This window comes from Pelobates fuscus, chromosome 3 (genome assembly GCF_036172605.1).
Source record: "Pelobates fuscus isolate aPelFus1 chromosome 3, aPelFus1.pri, whole genome shotgun sequence".
Lineage (NCBI taxonomy): Eukaryota > Metazoa > Chordata > Amphibia > Anura > Pelobatidae > Pelobates > Pelobates fuscus.
This window is the reverse complement of record NC_086319.1, coordinates 170,973,357-170,994,356: the sequence shown is the minus strand read 5'-3', so window position 1 is coordinate 170,994,356 and position 21,000 is coordinate 170,973,357. Positions and strand designations below refer to the sequence as shown.

At 44.9% G+C, this 21,000-nt stretch overlaps 1 protein-coding gene across 1 annotated transcript in view; it reads left to right on the top strand.

Annotated features, from left to right (window-relative positions):
• B4GALNT3 (beta-1,4-N-acetyl-galactosaminyltransferase 3) overlaps window positions 1-21,000 on the top strand; it is a 140,340-nt gene that overhangs the window by 58,370 nt on the left and 60,970 nt on the right. The window contains exons 7-8 of the mRNA XM_063447700.1: window positions 1,151-1,218; window positions 20,888-20,966. Of these exons, the coding sequence (XP_063303770.1) occupies window positions 1,151-1,218; window positions 20,888-20,966 (147 nt within the window). The remainder of the gene's footprint in view (window positions 1-1,150; window positions 1,219-20,887; window positions 20,967-21,000) is intronic.

Genomic DNA, 21,000 nt, shown 5'->3' with positions numbered 1-21,000 from the left:
CCAACCTTGATCAGGTATTACTACTGTCCTTGGCTGGATAAACCTAGCACAGCAAATGTACCTGGACATGGTCCAAGTTGCCTTAAACATGCCATGAACAAATGCTGCCCTCATTGAGATGAAGTTGCTATGGTCTCTGGAGATTTTCTTTACAATATAGATCAACTAGGACAGGCGTGAACTTGCATGAACGTGGGTACATTGTAGTGGACTGGTTGTCACTGTTAATAATACAGTAAACTGCCAAGTTATATCGGACTTAGAAGAGCCCTACAAGCAGTGTCAAAGCGGAGGTTAATTCCATGGGGACTCACGTGGCCATGTGGAACGTGTTAGGAATTTTCAAATACCAGCTATAGTTCTACAGTGAACCTGTAAACAAACTTTCCCTGTGAAGACAATGTCAAGACATACAGCAACTTACTGAATAATGAATCCTGTACATAATCCACAATCCACGACGTGTGTTTTAGCTGAATACAAGTTTAGATCTGCATAAAAAAGAATGTGTAGAGTAATTTAGTGTAAATATTCATGCTTGCCAGAACAAACTAGATAAAGCACGCAAATAAAATGTCATAATGAGCCAACCTTTAGTTTTGGTCCAATCTTTTAGCAGTTCCATAGAATCCCAATCATCAAAGCTAGTGGGATCTTTGCATATGATTAATTATTTTATACCGTGGTGTATCCTGGTTTTGTGCTGCCCTAGGCATGACAAAAGTCAGGCGCCTCCCCACCCCCACGCGCCACCCCCACCCAACCCTTCCCCCCCTGCCCTGCCTTCTAAATGCACACACACACAGGAGCTGAGCAGACAGCTCAGGGTAAAGTGCTCCCTTGCCAGCGCCACCCGCCTGCCTGCCTGGCTTGTCAGTTAGCCGCAAGGCTAACAAGACATTTGCCCTGGGCATTTGGGGGCGGCTTTTTTGCCGCCCCCTGGAAAATGCCGCCCAAGGCAAATGCCTTGTTTGCCTCACTGCTAAAAGTCACTGATTTTATATACTAATATTGTTATTTGTCAATATGCTGTTGTTGGTATTTTTTGTTTTAAATCAATATAAAGCTTTTAACAATAGAGGTGAATTATGTATTCAAGTCCTCATTTTGATGCCTTTGCTATGTTTGTGTCTTTGTCTAACACCCCCAGCCTGGGAATCATTGGACAGTGCCAGGAGAATTTGATAAATTTCAAAGTCAGAGCTCCCAGTTTGTCAGGTGAGATACGAGAGCGCAGAGGTTCAAATGAATATCAGCTGTCATGTACTGTATCTCGGCCATTTTATAGATTGCCTTTTCTTGTCATGCTTTACTTCTTAAAGGACCACTATAGTGCCAGGAAAACAAACTTGGTCATTAGGGTCATTAGGCCCCCTCACCCTCAGGACCCCCCTCCCACTGGGCTTAAGTGGTTAAAACCCCTTCAGCCACTTACCTTTCTCCACCGCTGGGCTCCCTCGGCACTGTTGACCTCTCCTCCCCCTGGCGACGTCAGATCCGAATACGCATGCACAGCAAGAGCCGTGCGCGCATTCAAACCGCCCATAGGAAAGCATTACTCAATGTTGGATTAACTCAAAGGCTGGATTAACCCTGCAGTTAAAACTGCTATGTTTTCAGCTGCAGGGTTAAAACTAGAAGGACCTGGCACCCAGACCACTTCATTGAGCTGAAGTGGTCTGGGTGCCTATAGTGGTCCTTTAAGTAAATATCTTAATATGCACTTTTGATCAGTAATACCACAGCTCTGCTATACTGTATATTATTTATCAGTAATACTAAATCTCTGCTCTGCTGTAAATTGTTTGATGAGTAATATATATCTCTGCTTTGCTGTATTGTATTTTATAGCTTTGCTATATCATTTATTATTATTCAATAAGACTGTTTCTCAACTCTGTTCTACCATAATATACTGTCAGTAATAGCATTTCTCAACTTTGAAAAATCATATATAATTGATTAATAAGACTGTATCACAGCTCTGCTATTTAATATTATACTTGTCAGTAATATTGTATCTCGCTTTACTATAGCACACATTATTGATTAGTAACATTATTGCTCAGCTCTGCTGTAATTTATATTCATGCTCTGCTATACTGTACCTCAGCTTTGCTATAATATAAAATATTGCTTTGCCATAATGTATATTATTTATCTTCTTTACTCTAAATTAAACCTCCCACACATTCTATCCCCAACTCTTTTTATACTATATTAAATTGCTCTTGTATACTGTATCAACTCTTATACACTATTATTATATAACTCAGGGCTTGACAAATTTGCTTTGACCTAGCGGACAGTTATAAAAAGTTAGTAACCAGGATTTTTAAACTAACGACAAAAATACAATTCTTAAAGGGACACTACAGTCAACAGAACCACGACAGCTTAATGCAGCGGTTCTGGTGTCCACTATATCCGGTATCTGTAGGCTTTTAAATATAAACACTGCCTTTTCAGAGAATATATTCTAAAGATGCGTGGAGCCAAGGATAAGGTATATGGCTGGGATGCAGGAGACCCAGGTTCAAACCCAACCAGGACCACCAACACAATAAATGCGGAAGGCGTGACATGTTGGAAGGATAATCAATCTTCTAGTTGAAGATAATAGAGACAAACAACCTCTTATAACAATTTCAATAGACACGTCGTGTGGTCTGGAAGTTTCAGTCTCTAAATAGTTTTAATACAGGAGGAGACTATATTTAAAAGAAGAAAAACTACCACAACAAGAGGACATATAGACATAGTCTTAAATTAGGAAGTATTACTTTACTGAGAGGGTAGTGGATGCATGGAATAGCCTTCCAGCAGAAGTGGTAGAGGTTAACACAGTGAGGGAGTTAAAGTATGCGTGGGATAGGCATAAGGCTATCCTAACTATACGATAAGGCCAGGGACTAATGAAAGTATTTAGAAAATTGCAAAAAGAGAGAAGGAGGAAGAGGAAAAGGGAAAGATCTGTTCCTGAGAGGGAGTATACACCAAATGTAATAAGAAAAATAATAGAAGGGGGGCGTGGTTTGGCCGCAAGCGAGAATGGCTGCTTAGGGGAAGAGCTCCGTCCCACACAGCCTTAACAGCAAAGCTAACACCGCAGCACGGCACGATAATGGGGCGCACAAAACGCCCAGACGGCTCACAAACCCCCAGGACTCACCCGAGCAATCCCCAAGCTGGTCCTATGGACGGGTACCTGGCACCGTCGACGACCGGTCGCCACGTGGCAGCGGGCGCAAACATGGCCGACTCCCCGGTCAGCACACATGCCTCTGAGCCGGCTGAACTCTCGCTGGCTGACATCAGCGCCGATATAAGAGCCCTGACAGCAACCATGGCAACCATGGTTACCAAGGAGGACATGAAAGCTCTATCTGACACCCTGCATGCGGCGATCCGCACAGAGGTAACCACGCTCAGGGCTGAACTTACAGCACAGGCCACCAGGGTGCAGGCTACTGAACACTCTGTGCAAGCTATAGGGGAGAGAGTGGAAGCTTCAAACCTTGCAATCCACAGGCAAGGTAATATGCTTTTACATTTAAGACGCCAAACGGAAGATCTTGACAACAGGGGTCGCCGATCAAACATAAGGGTCCGCGGCCTACCTGAACCAGAAGGGACAGAGGACGTCGAGGCCAAATTACAGACGCTATTCCGAAACATATTGGGACCGGAAGCGCCGGAATCCATGGTGTTCGACAGGGCACACAGGGCTAATAGAGCCCGCGCAACCGATAATTCGCCAAGAGACATTATATGCTGTATGCATTCCTACAAACTAAAGGAGAAGATAATGCACAGAGCCCGTTCGAGACCCACCTGGCAATTCAGTGGCGCTGAGGTGGCCCTCTACCAGGACCTGTCCCCCCTTACGCTAGAGGCACGTAGGGCCCTGAGACCTATCACTACGCTGCTCAGGGATAGAGGGATCCCATATAAATGGGGTTTCCCCTTTATGCTCTTAGCCAGACACCACGAAGAATGGTTCCCGTTAAGATGGCCAGAGGAAGTTCCACGATTCCTGCAGCGCCTTAACCTTCCACCCACAGAGGTCACCGACTGGATCCTGGGGCCAACAGAACAGAGGCAAGGGATCCGAACCCCAGGCCAGCAGCGCAGAAGAAGAGACAACACACCACAGCGCCCGCAAGCCCGCAGACAACTAATCCCCACGGACCCTGAGGAGTGAGGCTAGGCACCCCTCCCACTCCCACCAGGCACGAATGGCCGACCACGACACGTGCACCCTACCAGAGCAGGCAGATACCTTCGGACGCCAGCGTCGTCCCGAGCACCACAGAAGACAGATAAGTACTGTTTGCACGCATACACAAGCAAGGGGTATTCACATGGTCCCCTAGACCAGGCATGGCAGCACAATAATAGCACACCCCTTGGACCGGGAGGCTACCCTGAGTTAACTGGGGTGGGGGGGCCTGTTGGGGGAGGGACACATGGCACACCAAACTCACAGGCTGCGGCCCATGGTGGGACAGATCCGAATGTGCACATGTCCTGCAAGCTGCGGCACTCCACGGGACTGTTGACAGATTCCGGGACACTTGGGCTCAAGCTACAGGGTAACACTTCTGGTACTACGAAAGCGTTCCTGTCGTACCAAGTTGGCACTCTAGAGACTACCTGAAGATTTGCCAGTGGGATGGTCGGGGGGGTGGGAGGTGCCTAGAGAAACCTAACCATGGGTCATTGTATTGTATTGAATTGTATTATATTATATTATTTTGTTGAAAATGTTTTATCGGGCTTTATTAGATGAGGTGGTCCTGCGGGTGGGAACAAGGTAGTGATTAGTGTATCTATGACTTAGAAGGAAGTGGGACAAGGGGGGGGGGGACAAATCGGGACTGAAACTATGTCACTCTGGGCTATACACTGTTTTAGTAGTGGAATATTGAAGACAAGCCTGGCAGAGAGAGGGCATAAATGGGTTCCCGGACAATACAGATGAGTAACACAGTATACTTGATGTAATGTATCTCGTGAGAGCATGTGATCCCACAACACAGCGCGATCACCGCGCGCGTAGACGCACACATATGCCGCAACCAGATATACGCACACACGCAGGAACTTTTACACCGCGGACAGGTAACTAGACCCCATACTCTTGACGCAGGGGACACTACCCAAGGACCTTTATGGAGGGACACGGGACCACATAATGCACCCCCCCCCACCCTCAACCCTACACACCACGACCCAAAGCGCGCGATAGCTCAACGATACACTGCGCTGACCACACAAGCATAAGATAAGGCCAATAGCCACTCATACCGCACCAGCCTACTGGACACTAACCCATGCCCCACTATGACGTGACCGTACAGATCGCTTCCCTAAGAGACTTAGCTACAGACATATGACTGGAAACATGTGGGAAACGGACATCTCACTGAGCGAGCCACACACACTTTTAAGTTCCTAACCTTTGAGCTCCTGCAATATTGCAGGCAGAGACGTTGGACTCAGCAGGTCTCGCCACTACCCCAGACTAGACCTGCGTAGACCGACCTACTGGGGGACCCAATTCCGCGGCTGCCCTAGCCTGCTAGGAGACGGTGCGGTCTTGTAATCCACCCAGCTACACAGGACCCCCCCATATTGGGGGAACGTTTAACTTCTGAGGGAAAACTACTGTGACCCCTCACCAGGGACCTCTCGGGCCGGGCCGAACCGGGCGTGGATCGGGCCGCAACTTATTTTTTAGGAGTCCTAACACCTGGGGGCTACGACCCTCCTCTTCCTTACCTGTAACTGCACACTCTATAATCTCACCTTCCCCTCCTCCCTCCCCCCCCCCCCCACCTCAACTACCTTTCTCCTACCCCTCCATCTCCCATCCCTTGGCAGTTGGGGTGCGCACAGGCATCTAGACCTAGGACCCCAGAACTTGACCACGGTGAGGGCTGCGCTCGTACCCACACTATCACAATGGCGTACACGGCTGCACCCCTTTGCGTCCTAACGCAGAACTGCCGAGGCCTCAACACGCCCGAGAAGCGATCACACCTCCTGCGAGAACTTCACCGCAAACGGGTTTCAGTAGCGATGCTGCAGGAAACACACCTTAAAGCATCAGACACCCACAGGCTGAAAAACAGCAGATACCCAACCAACTACCATAGCACCCACACAGATACCCGAAAAGTAGGCGTAGCTATAATGGTAGCGGCTGATATCAAATTCACCCTGACGGACCAACTAGCTGACCCTAACGGCAGATTCCTTTTTATCAAAGGCACGATTTCGGGAAGAGGATACACTTTCGCCTCCGTCTATGCGCCAAACGCAAAACAAGCAACGTTTCTGAGCAAAACGATTCGCCAACTGGCAATTTTTACAGAAGGAACGCTTGTCATAGGGGGGGACTTCAACGCACCGCTTGACCCACTAGTTGACTCATCGACAGGACACAGTAGCATACCACAAACCGCGATAAGGGCAATAAGGAAGACTCTGCGAGACCTGAGATTGGTGGATGCGTGGCGAACCCTACACCCGACGGTCCGAGATTATACACACTACTCGGCCATCCACAGGAGATATTCGCGTATTGACTGTGTTCTCATACAACAGGAAGGACTGCAACGTTTGCAGTCGGCTGAAATCACACCGACGCCATGGTCGGACCACAGTGCAGTATCCATAAATATGGATTCCCCGCTATTCAGACCAACTAAGACGGCATGGAGACTGAATGAATCGCTCCTGTCAGACCCGGAAGTGAAAGCGCTTCTGACAGACCATTTAAACAACTACTTCGCAGAGAACGATACGGCGGATGTGTCGAAGGTAACGCAATGGGAAGCGCACAAGAGCGTGCTCCGGGGACATCTCATACGAATTGCCTCGCGAAAAAAGAAAGAATCGCAGCAACATACGCTGGAACTCACCGAACGGATATCCAAACTGGAAGCACAACACAAGCGATCGCAGCTTGAGGAGCAGTATCGCTCACTACTGGATGCCCGCCGACAGTTAGCGGAACTCGTGGCCCGCAAGCACCACAGAGCGACACAGCGGTCCAAGGCGTTCTTCTACATTCACGCCAACAAGAGTGGGAGACTCCTAGCCCGCACGATCCGACCCCAACAAGCCAGGGCGCAAGTACACGAGATACGGAAGACTGATGGCACCCTCACACAATTCCCGGAAGCAATAGCCACTGAATTCCGTAACTATTACCAACAACTGTATAATATATCACCGACGTCCTCTGATGCCCATCGAGTAGAGCTGCAGAACGCAACAACGCGATACCTACAAAGATTCAGTCCAGACGCCCTAACACCTGAGGAAGCAGACCACCTGGAAGCCCCAATTACCACGGAAGAAGTACTAGCAGCAATTAAGGTAGCGAAAAAAGGGAAAGCACCGGGACCGGATGGACTCTCAACAGGATACTACAAGTTGTTTAAAGACATCCTGTCTCCCCACCTCATGGCAGCCCTCAACCGACTCCAACAGGGCGACAAATTTCACCAAGAAACTTTAGCAGCCACAATCACAGTGCTGCCTAAGCCGGGCAAGAACCCCGAAAACTGCAGCAGTTACAGGCCTATTTCGCTCCTTAACACTGATGTGAAACTCTTCACTAAAATCATCGCCACTAGACTCCAAACATTTGTGCCACGCTTCATTCACCCAGACCAAACGGGCTTTATACCAGGTAGGGAAGCCAGAGACTGCACACTTCGAGCATTTTCCATACAAGCCTTGGCGCTAAAAGAAAAAACGGGATTGCTTCTGCTCTCGACGGATGCCGAAAAGGCATTTGATAGGGTTACTTGGAGCTTCATGCTGGCAACACTGCGTAAAGTTGGCATGGGGAGGGGTATGATGACCTGGATAGAGGCACTCTATACCGACCCCAGCGCTCGAGTGAGGGTGAACGGCGCACTCACGGACACCTTCACTATCCATAACGGCACTCGGCAGGGCTGTCCACTGTCGCCACTCCTGTTCGCCCTTACCCTAGAACCATTTCTGGACAGGGTTAGGCGGAACCCGGAGATTCGGGGGTATAACCACGGAAACCAGGAACATAAGGTGGCCGCATATGCGGACGATATGCTCTTCTTTGTGAGCAACCCCGCTGACTCTATGCCAACCCTGATGAGGGAATTCGACGCATATGGCCAGTTATCAGGGCTGAAGCTTAATTTGACTAAATGCGAATTGTTGAACGTTTCGACCCCCACAGATGTACGAGAGCGGATCAAACGCGAGTATCCCTTCCATTGGTGCCAGAATCAGATGCGATACCTGGGAATTTGGATACCCAGCAACCCAAAAGAACTGTACACTAGGAACTATGCTCCCCTATTACGCACAATACTACTCGACCTTAAAAACTGGAACTACGACCACATCTCCTGGCAGGGACGCATAGCAGTGATTAAGATGAACATCCTCCCAAGACTGCTTTACCACTTTCACACCATCCCCTGGCACATCCCACCAGAATTCTTTGCAACCCTTAAGTCAGCAGTAATAAAATATGTCTGGAAGGGAGAAAGAGCACGACTTAGCTATGACAAGCTGTGCCTGCCTAGGAATTGGGGTGGCCTAGCATTACCGGATATACGCAAATACTTCCAAGCCGCGGTGTTACAGCGGATCAGGGACTGGCATGCGGCATCCAACAACAAATTGTGGGTCGCACTAGATAGGGTAAGCACAAACAATGCCCTTCACAGATTCACATGGCAAGGCTCGGCAGACGCGACATCGAAATTGGGCAATGAATCACCCATTACTCAAACACTAAAGACATGGTCTCACTTAAGGCGGAACCAACTCATCTCTCCTCAACCAAGCCCCTTGATCCCGATAACACACAATACTGGAATAGGTGGGGGACTACGCAGATCGGCCTGGCCAATCGAGGGAGATGGGGACTGTTATGTCCCGATATCCGAGGTCCTTAGCAATACTGGAATGAAAACCATAAGGGAATGGAGTGAGGTACCACAACTGACGCTGATGCACAGATTTCATTATGCGCAACTACGTCATTTCTATTACAACCTCCCAAACCGAGTAGCAATCCACAGAGAACAGACGTGGTTCGAACACCTCTGCATAGCCGACTCTGGGGTAGAGGGTAGAGTTTCAACTATCTACCAACAACTGATCACAGGTGATCACACACGGAACACTGCGTTTAAGAGGCAATGGGAGGAGTTGACGGCTAGAACGTACACCGAAGCACAATGGGAACAGATACTGATCTTACAACACAAAAGTTCCATAAGCACCAAGTATCAGGAGGTCAACTTTAAGCTACTCTCCCATTGGTACAGGACCCCGTCGCTACTGCACAGAATATTTAGGGATACCACAGATGTCTGCTGGAGGTGTGAGTCACATACTGGTACCCTTAGGCACATCTGGTGGGACTGTGCAAGGATCAGGCCATACTGGGAGGACGTACGAAGGGAAATAACGGCTATCCTGGGAGACCTACCGGACTTTAGCATAGAATTGGCCCTCCTTCACTGCACGGAAAGCTCGATAGCCCAATACAAACGATCAATATTGAGGCACCTGCTGAACGCGGCGAAAGCGTCTATACCGGTTAGATGGAAACAAACCCAACCACCGACAACTGCAGAATGGCTACAGAGAGTGGAAGAAATACACACAGCCGAGGCGCGGTACGCGGACCTACTAGGGAGGAGCACCAAACACGTCGAAATTTGGACCCCTTGGTATGTCTACCTATCACGACCAAGACATGGAGGGTCTTAGCGCACGCCACAACCCCTGGGGATTGGGGGGTGCCTGGGCGCACTCTGACACATGTCGCTCTCCACACTCTTCCCCCCCCCCTCTACCCTCCCCACCCTCCCCCCCTTCCTCTTCCCCACTTACTCCATCTCTTCTACCTACCTACATCCATTATGTTTACTCGAGCCCATATGACTTCTCTGAAGGGCATCGCTGGGGCGGCCTGACCTGCGCCTGAGGAGGTCGGGGCGGGGAGGACCCGATCATGCTGAAAGTACGATATACCGCCATGACACGAAGTGATGCGTACTGGCTTGAATCATTGACCTAATAAACTGTCGACCGACGGAGGTAATAAGGAACTGAACATATGGAGAAAATAGTCTCCAAAATATGACTCCTTCGACCGACGGGAGGAAGGGGATGTAGCACCAGATAAGTGACATCATGGGGCGACACAACCCACACCTGACCAGCGGGTTACACTATTAGGCAGACACAACCAAGCTTCTATCTGTCACACACGTGACCCGTGGAACAACTCCGTACCCGAATTCTTGACCATATAACGATCCAACCTACCAAGCGACCAATTTCCCTTCATACACTCAACCTCATAACCCGTAGGACAGGGGTCTCTAATGATGGTCGAGAACACTCTCCTGCTCCACCTGTCACATAATTTCGATACTGAAGCTACATCCTTCATTTAAACTGTCCGATTTATAAGCACAACTCTCCAGAAGACCCTTAGAATAGGGTTCGGAAACGGCTCTTTTTTTTTTTATTTTTTTTTGCATTTAACCAGTTATTGTTACTGTTATTGAAACTGCTCTAGCTATGAGACAAGCACCCGTCTAAACTTGTTACACTTGTTTATAGCCTATTGATTGACAGCTTTTACGATGCTTGACACATGTGAGATTGCTCAAAAACGATAATGCCTACTGTTTACACTATTGATGTCATTGTTCAACTTGTTTTACAACGCATATATGATGTAGTGGGATAAGCATGTGTTACAGCACTCACTTGAACATCACAATAAAGAATTTACAAAAAAAAAAAAGAAAAATAATAGAAAATACTTTATTGGTAAATAAACATCAAAATAGCTATCCCGGCTATAGTTGTCTGACAAGGTACAAGACAATGGTAGCAGTCAGGAAGCCGAGAACATACAAAATTATATACAAGATAGAAATTATATACAGGATAGATACAAGTAGTACAGGAAGAGAATAAAACAGTGAGAGTAGATATGTGCTGGACTAGGTGACAGACCCTCTCTATGGGAATAAATGAGAGAGGGGGGAGGGAGGGAGGGGGGGTGGAAAGAGACTGGGGTAAAGAAACCTCCACAGTACTTCAATTCCACGGTCACCTAGTGGATTACACCAAAAAACCTAGATCACTGAGCAGTGTGGTTTGCTGCCATGCTATAACCAGGCGGCCACCAGGGGGCCGAGCAGCGTATGGCTGTAAGCTAAGGTCCTGAACATCCAAATGTCACTAACAGTGTTATGAGATACAAAAGTATCAAATGTATCAAAGACTCAGTCTGATACTGTGTGACATATACACATGGGAGGAGACAAAACCACAGTCAATGATATAATAATACAAAAAGCTAGTTCATTTGACTCATGGTGACTGAAGGTCTCCGTTTAGCTGAGCAGTCTAATCAAGTGTAAAGTAATCAAATTAGATGCAGAGCAAATTGTCTAGGTGCATTGTAATACAATTGCTGAATACTATCGGATGCCAAAAGCCCGTTCCCTCTAACTGCCTATACATATATCTCATGCTAAGAATGTAATAAGGTAAACCAGCCCAGTTATACTCAAGGGAAATATTAATAATAAAAAACTGATAATTCTCAAGGTTTAGACAGAAAGTCTAATGCGCTGCGGACGGTTGCCCGTCGCCCCAGATCTGAATAGTTCACTAGTTAATCTGATAGTGAACTGTAGTAGCTAGTCTATTAAAATGACGGGGCAAACGTATAGGCGGCACATACAAAGTAGTATCAATTATGCCCTGATCGGCTTGCGGGGCACACAAAAGAAATCGCGTCCCGCCGTTATGCCCTGGTCGGCTAAGAGACCTGAAGTGCCCCGGATAGCTAAATGCCGTCTGCTTTTAGTGCTGGAAGTATATTCTGCACAATAATATAACGAGTAGCCTTGAGGAGCACACTATGCCTTGGTCGGCTGGAAGAACTAGAGTGCCCCGGATGGCTTAATGCCCCTACGCGCGTTTCGCCTAAATCCCAGGCTCATCCCCCTGATGAGCCTGTGAGTCAGGCGAAACGCGCGTCGGGGCGCGATATTCTCTGGGTGCTCCTCAATGTTACTCGTCAGATTACTGTGCAGGATATACTTTCAGCACTAAGAGTAGACGGCATTAAGCCATCCGGGGTACTCTAGTTCTTCCAGCCGACCAAGGCATAGTGTGCTCCTCAAGGCTACTCGTTATATTATTGTGCAGAATATACTTCCAGCACTAAAAGCAGACGGCATTTAGCTATCCGGGGCACTTCAGGTCTCTTAGCCGACCAGGGCATAACGGCGGGACGCGATTTCTTTTGTGTGCCCCACAAGCCGATCAGGGCATAATTGATATTATGAAACGAAAAAATAAAGTATATACACTAAGAGAAAACACGTATACTGAGATAGTTCCAGGTGAACTTCACAACCACCTGTGGAAATATGTTACAAAAAGACAAAAGTGGAAACCACCCAGAATACGTATAATGAATGAAATACAAAGGGACAACCTGATAAGGGTCCAATTCCCTAGAATGGGATCTGTGTGAAAATGAAAAACACTTTCATAGCGTAAAAAAGTAAATATAAATGGTGTTTAAAGTGAGATTAGAAATGCACTCACAAACAAACGATTATTCAGGCCTTTCACCCTCTCAGGGGTAATAAGATGAGCACAGAAGGTCCTCCAACACGGTATATGTGGATATAAAAAATGCAATAATAGTGAAGAATGTTTGGAAATATATAAATTCACATTTATTTATTGCACTTACAAATTTTCAGCATAAAAAAGGCATCTCTCCATAAACATATGGAACTCCTGGTGATGATAATCGAGTATCCACAGTCCAGAGTCAGGAAGAAGATACAGCATACAAATAAAATAAATAAAAACAATAGTACATAAGTAAATGAGAAGTGTAGTGATGTCCAACGCGTTTCGTCCTATTCAATAACGGACTTCTTCAGGGATAAAGATAGAACCACTTCTGAGGGTTTATGTACCCTTCAACATCATTATTTTCATCCGGTACAGCTGCTTACGGACATGCGGTTCACTGTGAAACGCAAAAATCCGGCGCGAATACAGGAGGCTTCTCCAACAGTTCCGGGTAGTAGTGCGCATGCGCGTAATGTCCGCGCATGCGTCTATTGAGAGGACCACTGCCTGTGAGGGACAAAAAGCATAGAAAGGCGAAAAACGCCTGAGAACCAAACCCACAGACTGTAATACAGCTATCGAGTACTCCAGTACTCATTATCCTCCTTGGCTCTCAAACATTCCTAAGAGCCAATTTACCCGGCTCAGAAGGAATTGTACAGACAACCATATGTTCCTAGAACAGTCTAAGATTGTACAACAAAGATATACTGATAAAGGATACAATGTGAAAAAAATGGAGACTTCTAAATCCGAAGTATTAAATTCTGATAGATCACTACTATTGACTAACAAAAATGAAGAGGGTCTGGAACTATTAACAGCTGAGCAAAAAATAAAAAATAGGTTCAAATGGAAAAACAGAAATAAGGAGATAAGTGACAGTACAGATATAAGAAAAAGTAAAAGTAACAAAAATGATACTAAAAGCAAATTTGAATTTGCGTTCATTACACAATACAACTCTCAAGCCAGACAGGTAGAACAAATCCTCAAGAAGCATTGGTACATCTTAAAGAGAGATGAGATCCTAAAAGATATATTACCAAATTTACCCACAGTAATCTACAAAAAATCTAGCAACCTAAAGAACAAATTGGCACCCAGCCTATTACCCACCACTCCTCCCTGTAACCCCTTTTTTAAGACCCAAGTACAAGGGTTTTACAGCTGTGGCCATTGTTCTACCTGTACACATCTCAAAAGAAAAATCCAAGATTTCACTGGCACATACACGAAAAAAACATACAAAATAAAAAATTATATTCATTGTTCCTCCATTTTTGTAATCTATTTACTGCAATGCAGTTGTGGTGCTCAATATGTCGGACGTACTTCCAGGAAGTTACACATCAGAATATTGGAACACTATAACAACATACGCAAAAATAAAACTGACCACAGTGTGCCAAGACACTGTAATTCCTGCCCCTTATTCTCTTGGAATACTCTACAAGTCTATGGAATAGACTCGGTTCAATCAGGATGGAGAGGGGGAGATAAATTACAGGAACTAATCAGGAAGGAAGCTTGGTGGATTTTTAATCTAAAAACCTTGAATATGGGTCTTAACCAAGAAATAGATTTACAGGGTCTCATCTAATCATTTCCCTAAGGGTTCTCTTTGTTGTCCAAATATCTATAACCAGATGTCATCAATTTTCTCTATTTTCGTTGTTGATATGTCTATATGTATATATTAGCCTATATGTAAATATATAGAATATACTTTTATATTCTTTAAGTATATTTATTCCTCAATATGAATGAAATAATAACACATTCCTTAATTCACGTATAAAGAAGCTCTTAAACTAATTCAAGCTTCAATCAATTTAATCTATACTTTTTCTTTATATATCAACAATATATGATGGGTATACATGGCCCTTTAATTGAGTTTTACTCTCTATTTTTCACATAATAATTCTATAATAATAATCACATCCAGTATGGTGTATACTAATTAATTCATTATGGGGTTATATGTCCCCCCAAGTAAGTTTATATCAATTGGATTTGAATTCAATTTCATGTATTAATTTATATTAATTTATATTTACATATGGTTGTATACATATATATGTACAATCCATATTATATAATTTATTCTGTGTCTACATGTACATTTGTATACATATACTTTGTTAGGAGAGATATATTCAATATATATAATTAATCTGTATGATGTAATAATTTCGGTAAACACCTTCACTTCATTAGAAGCTGTAACAATAGGGGTTCGGTTTGGTTCTCAGGCGTTTTTCGCCTTTCTATGCTTTTTGTCCCTCACAGGCAGTGGTCCTCTCAATAGACGCATGCGCGGACATTACGCGCATGCGCACTACTACCCGGAACTGTTGGAGAAGCCTCCTGTATTCGCGCCGGATTTTTGCGTTTCACAGTGAACCGCATGTCCGTAAGCAGCTGTACCGGATGAAAATAATGATGTTGAAGGGTACATAAACCCTCAGAAGTGGTTCTATCTTTATCCCTGAAGAAGTCCGTTATTGAATAGGACGAAACGCGTTGGACATCACTACACTTCTCATTTACTTATGTACTATTGTTTTTATTTATTTTATTTGTATGCTGTATCTTCTTCCTGACTCTGGACTGTGGATACTCGATTATCATCACCAGGAGTTCCATATGTTTATGGAGAGATGCCTTTTTTATGCTGAAAATTTGTAAGTGCAATAAATAAATGTGAATTTATATATTTCCAAACATTCTTCACTATTATTGCATTTTTTATATCCACATATACCGTGTTGGAGGACCTTCTGTGCTCATCTTATTACCCCTGAGAGGGTGAAAGGCCTGAATAATCGTTTGTTTGTGAGTGCATTTCTAATCTCACTTTAAACACCATTTATATTTACTTTTTTACGCTATGAAAGTGTTTTTCATTTTCACACAGATCCCATTCTAGGGAATTGGACCCTTATCAGGTTGTCCCTTTGTATTTCATTCATTATACGTATTCTGGGTGGTTTCCACTTTCATAATTGATATTACTTTGTATGTGCCGCCTATACGTTTGCCCCGTCATTTTGATAGACTAGCTATTACAGTTCACTATCAGATTAACTAGTGAACTATTCAGATCTGGGACGACGGGCAACCGTCCGCAGCGCATTAGACTTTCTGTCTAAGCCTTGAGAATTATCAGTTTTTTATTATTAATATTTCCCTTGAGTATAACTGGGCTGGTTTACCTTATTACATTCTTAGCACCTCTGCATCCTTTTCTACACTATCGCCTTTCCTATCCCCGGGCGCCCTCGAAGACACTATTCTATTCCTTTACTCTCTATATATACCTGATATCGCATGAGATATATGTATAGGCAGTTAGAGGGAACGGGCTTTTGGCATCCGATAGTATTCAGCAATTGTATTACAATGCACCTAGACAATTTGCTCTGCATCTAATTTGATTACTTTACACTTGATTAGACTGCTCAGCTAAACGGAGACCTTCAGTCACCATGAGTCAAATGAACTAGCTTTTTGTATTATTATATCACTGACTGTGGTTTTGTCTCCTCCCATGTGTATATGTTACACAGTATCAGACTGAGTCTTTGATACATTTGATACTTTTGTATCTCATAACACTGTTAGTGACATTTGGATGTTCAGGACCTTAGCTTACAGCCATACGCTGCTCGGCCCCCTGGTGGCCGCCTGGTTATAGCATGGCAGCAAACCACACTGCTCAGTGATCTAGGTTTTTTGGTGTAATCCACTAGGTGACCGTGGAATTGAAGTACTGTGGAGGTTTCTTTACCCCAGTCTCTTTCCACCCCCCCTCCCTCCCCCTCTCTCATTTATTCCCATAGAGAGGGTCTGTCACCTAGTCCAGCACATATCTACTCTCACTGTTTTATTCTCTTCCTGTACTACTTGTATCTATCCTGTATATAATTTCTATCTTGTATATAATTTTGTATGTTCTCGGCTTCCTGACTGCTACCATTGTCTTGTACCTTGTCAGACAACTATAGCCGGGATAGCTATTTTGATGTTTATTTACCAATAAAGTATTTTCTATTATTTTTCTTATTACATTTGGTGTATACTCCCTCTCAGGAACAGATCTTTCCCCTTTCCCCTTCCACCTTCTCTCTTTTTGTTATATTCATAATATTGGGTTACCCCCTTCTCTGTTCCTGGACTCTGTGATATTAATCGCTTGGCCACCTTTTCAATGTTATTTAGAAAATTGGGCAGACTAGATGGGCCAAATGGTTCTTATCTGCCGTCACATTCTATGTTTCTATATTCAGGGGTTATATTTCTTTGATTATACTTTACATTATTACTATAGATAGTATATCAGCTCTGCTGACGGTATCTTATCTCAGATGCATTAGGCTTATCTTCATGTTGTTTTATCTTATTGCTCTTATTGCTCTTTATACTGTTTCAGATGTGTTACATTTTATCTTGTTGCTCTGTCTTTCTGTGTCTAAGCTTTATTATAATGTACCCTATAGCTGCATTTCTGTTTCTCACTGCCCTGTTGCAATGTACCTAATTGCTCTGCTTCATTGTATTTAATTTCTATGTTATATCCATAATCTGCCCATGAACAAAACATTTAATGCAAGCTGCTTTAGACTATAGAAGTTATGTATTGAAGTTGTTCCTCTTTTTGTTTCTGCCATATATATTTTGTTTGTAGCTCAGTAGCAAACATGGTATGCGTGCAATGCTATAGGTAAAGCTATAAGTAGACTGGATATTACAGAACACATTGCAATAAAATGGAGAAATCTATCACATCTGCTAACTGCATAAATATGAGTAGTGATAATAGAAATGCTAGTTGCTCAGTTCTAACCATATTCTCATTGGTTGCAAACTGTGTGTGTGGACCTCAAAGCATTCACCTTGGCATATACAATAAAAAGGAAACACAAATAAATGATCTGTACTGCAAAACAGCGTTCTCCATATTTCAACCCATATGTGCAGTCCAGCTACATGCTCCATTGTACTGCATTTCTAGGTCCAGGATACAATGAACTGGAGCAGAAAAGTATAGGAAAAGGGTCAAACAAAGATATAGGTCAAGCTCCTGAATGTGGTCTATAGTGAGAGTTTATTATTCCTCTGCTCCCTTGGGTCTCCTATAACTATGGTTTGTAATTATTGAGACCCCACACACCATTTTATTGGGTTTAATGTTGTTTTCATAATGAGGAAGGGTCACCAAGCTAATTCCATATATATAATTTGAGTTTCTAATGAATAACAAACTTGTTTTCCTGGCACTATAGGGTCTTTAGGTCCCCACCTCCCCCTCAGGGTCCCACTCCTGTTGTGCTGTAGGGGCAGTGGTGTATCCTGGTTTTGTGTTGCCCTAGGCAGGACAAAACTCAGGCGCCCTCCTCCACCTCCTTCCCCCCCCGCGCCACCCCCACCCAACCCTTCCCCCGCCCCGCCTTCTAAATACACACACACACATTCACTGACAGATACCTATACACTAACAGAAACACACACTCACTAACAGACTCTCACTAACAGACACACACACACTAACAGACACACACACTAACAGACACACACACACACACACACTAACAGAAAACACACACTAACAGACACACACACACACTAACAGACACACACACTAACAGACACACACATTAACAGACACACACACTAACAGACACACACACACTGCCACACACACACACTAACAGAGACACACACACACTGACACACACACACTAACAGACACACACACTAACAGACACACACACACTCACACACTAACAGAAACACACACTAACAGACACACACACACACTAACAGACATACACACACACTAACAGACACACACACACTCACTCACATTAACACTTTTTTACTTTAACCCCCCCAGCCTCCTTACCTTTGGGAATGCTGGGGGGGTCATCTTTCTCCCTAGTGGTCCAGTGGCTGCTGGGCGGTCGGGGGGCGCTGGCGGGCGGCTGGCGAGGGAGTACTTCCTCTGAGCACTCTGCTCAGCTCCCTCGCGCGCCACAGTGAGGCTGGGAGCCGGAATATGAAGTCATATTCCGGCTCCCAGCCTCACTCTGCGGCGCGCGAGGGAGCTGAGCAGACAGCTCAGAGGAAGTGCTCCCTTGCCAGCCGCCCGCCAGCGCCCCCCGACCGCCCAGCAGCCCGCCGGCATGTCTGTTAGCTGCAAGGCTAACAAGACATTTGCCTTGGACATTTGGGGGTGGCTTTTTTTGTCGCCCCCCTGGAAAATGCCGTCCAAGGCAAATGCCTTGTTTGCCTCGCGGCTAAAACGTCCCTGTGTAGGGGTTAAAACCTCTTCAGCCACTTACCTTTCTCCAGCGACGGGCTCCCTCGGCGCTGGGGAACTCTCCTGCCGACGTCAGATCCGAATGCGCATTCAAACCGCCCATAGGAAAGCATTACTCAATGCTTTCCTATGTACATCAGCGTCTTCTCACTGGGATTTTCACAGTCAGTGAGACTGCCTCTAGCAGCTGTATTAATTTTAGTGTAAACATAGCAGTTTCTCTGAAACTGCTATGTTTACAGCAGGCAGGGTTAACCCTAGATGGACCTGGCACCCAGACAACCTCATTAAGCTGAAGTGGTCTGGGTACCTATAGTACCCAGCTATAGTACCCAGCTATAGTACCCAGCTGTAGCTCATGGAGTAGAAACATGTCCATTTGAGAGCATCCTGCTCTAAAAATGTAGTTTTCATTCAGTGTGTAAAATTCAGCACGCTTTGTGCACAACGCTTTAAGCTTTGTTGTTGGTCTTCCCTTGTATTGTTCCAGATCAGTATTTATCACTCCGAATCAAATAAATTTCCGTGATTGCTTGTTTTCTTTTTTCTTGTGCATGTGTGTACATCTCCACCTGTGATATCCATGGTAATGCATAGACTACCAACAAGCAGGGAAAGATTAAGAGCCTATTGGGCCTGGCGCTGACAATTATGATAGATCTAATTACAGGATGTTATCGACAGAAAACACTAAAGCAGTTACATCTCCCAAGCGTCATGTATCTGGTGGAGGTGGTGCTGGAGGGAAACTCACAGGATATAAAAAAACACATACCCTATGCTAATCTCTCGCTTTCATCTTTCAAATCCATACCCTCTAACAGCAGTGAAGCAGGATTTCGGTGGGCGGGGAAAAGAGTGGGCCACTGACGCGAATCACGTAACCAGAACCGCCCAAAGGGACAAACATGCCCTAAAAGAAGCTCCTGTTCTTCAGTCTTGGAGAGAGAAAAGGTGGATGTAGTGAGTGTTGAAGAAAGGGAACATGTCACAGTGTTAGAGAGACTGAAGCAGCAAGAGCATTCGTAAAGTTAGCTTTACCTTAAAGGACCACTATAGGCACCCAGACCACTTCAGCTCAATGAAGTGGTCTGGGTGCCAGGTCCCTCTAGTTTTAACCCTGCAGCTGAATTTTTTTATCAGGGAGACAGCCACTAGAGGCGCTTCTGCGATTCTCAATGTGAAAATCACAGTGAGAAGGCGCTAAGGTCCATAGGAAAGCATTGGGTAATGCTTTCATATGGGCGGTTTGAATGCACGCGTGGCTCTTGCCGCGGATTCTGATCTGACGTCAGCAGGGGGTGGAGAGTTCCCCAGCACAGAGGGAGCCCGGCGCTGGAGACAAGTAAGTGGCTGAAGGTGTTTTAACCCCTTCAGCCCGGCAGGAGGGTCGGCCCTGAGGGTGGGGGGGACCTAATGACTCTATAGTGCCAGGAAAACAAGTTTGTTTCCCTGGCACTATAGTGCTCCTTTAACTAATTTCATTGTCAGGCAGTCCACCACTTTTTTCCCCTTACATCCTTCTTAAGTTTCTATATGTAAGCAAGTGCATGTAAAGAGTAGTAAAAAAAACAAAAAACTTGATATAAAATAAAAAAATAAAAAATCCAGTCCTGGCAACAGGCTTGCTGGAAATGATAAGGAGTGGTGTAAAACATATGTTGGGATGCAAGAGGTAGTGTATAATTATTCACTGTTTTATCGGCTGATATTATGTTATAATCATCCTAAAACATGAGCATATTGCATAGTGCTGTAAAACATGGGAACACAATAATTTGAGAACAAAAAAACAATTATCCTGCAAGAAAAGAGCGCAAGTGTGTAAATTGTTTCCTCTCAATGTTATCTCTGCAGGTTATCAGCATCGCAAAGATATTATTTTGAATTGCTACACAAACAAGATGATACAGGGACTGACCACGTGGAAATCGGGGTGAGAAATCTTTCCACAGATTTACAGCCTTACT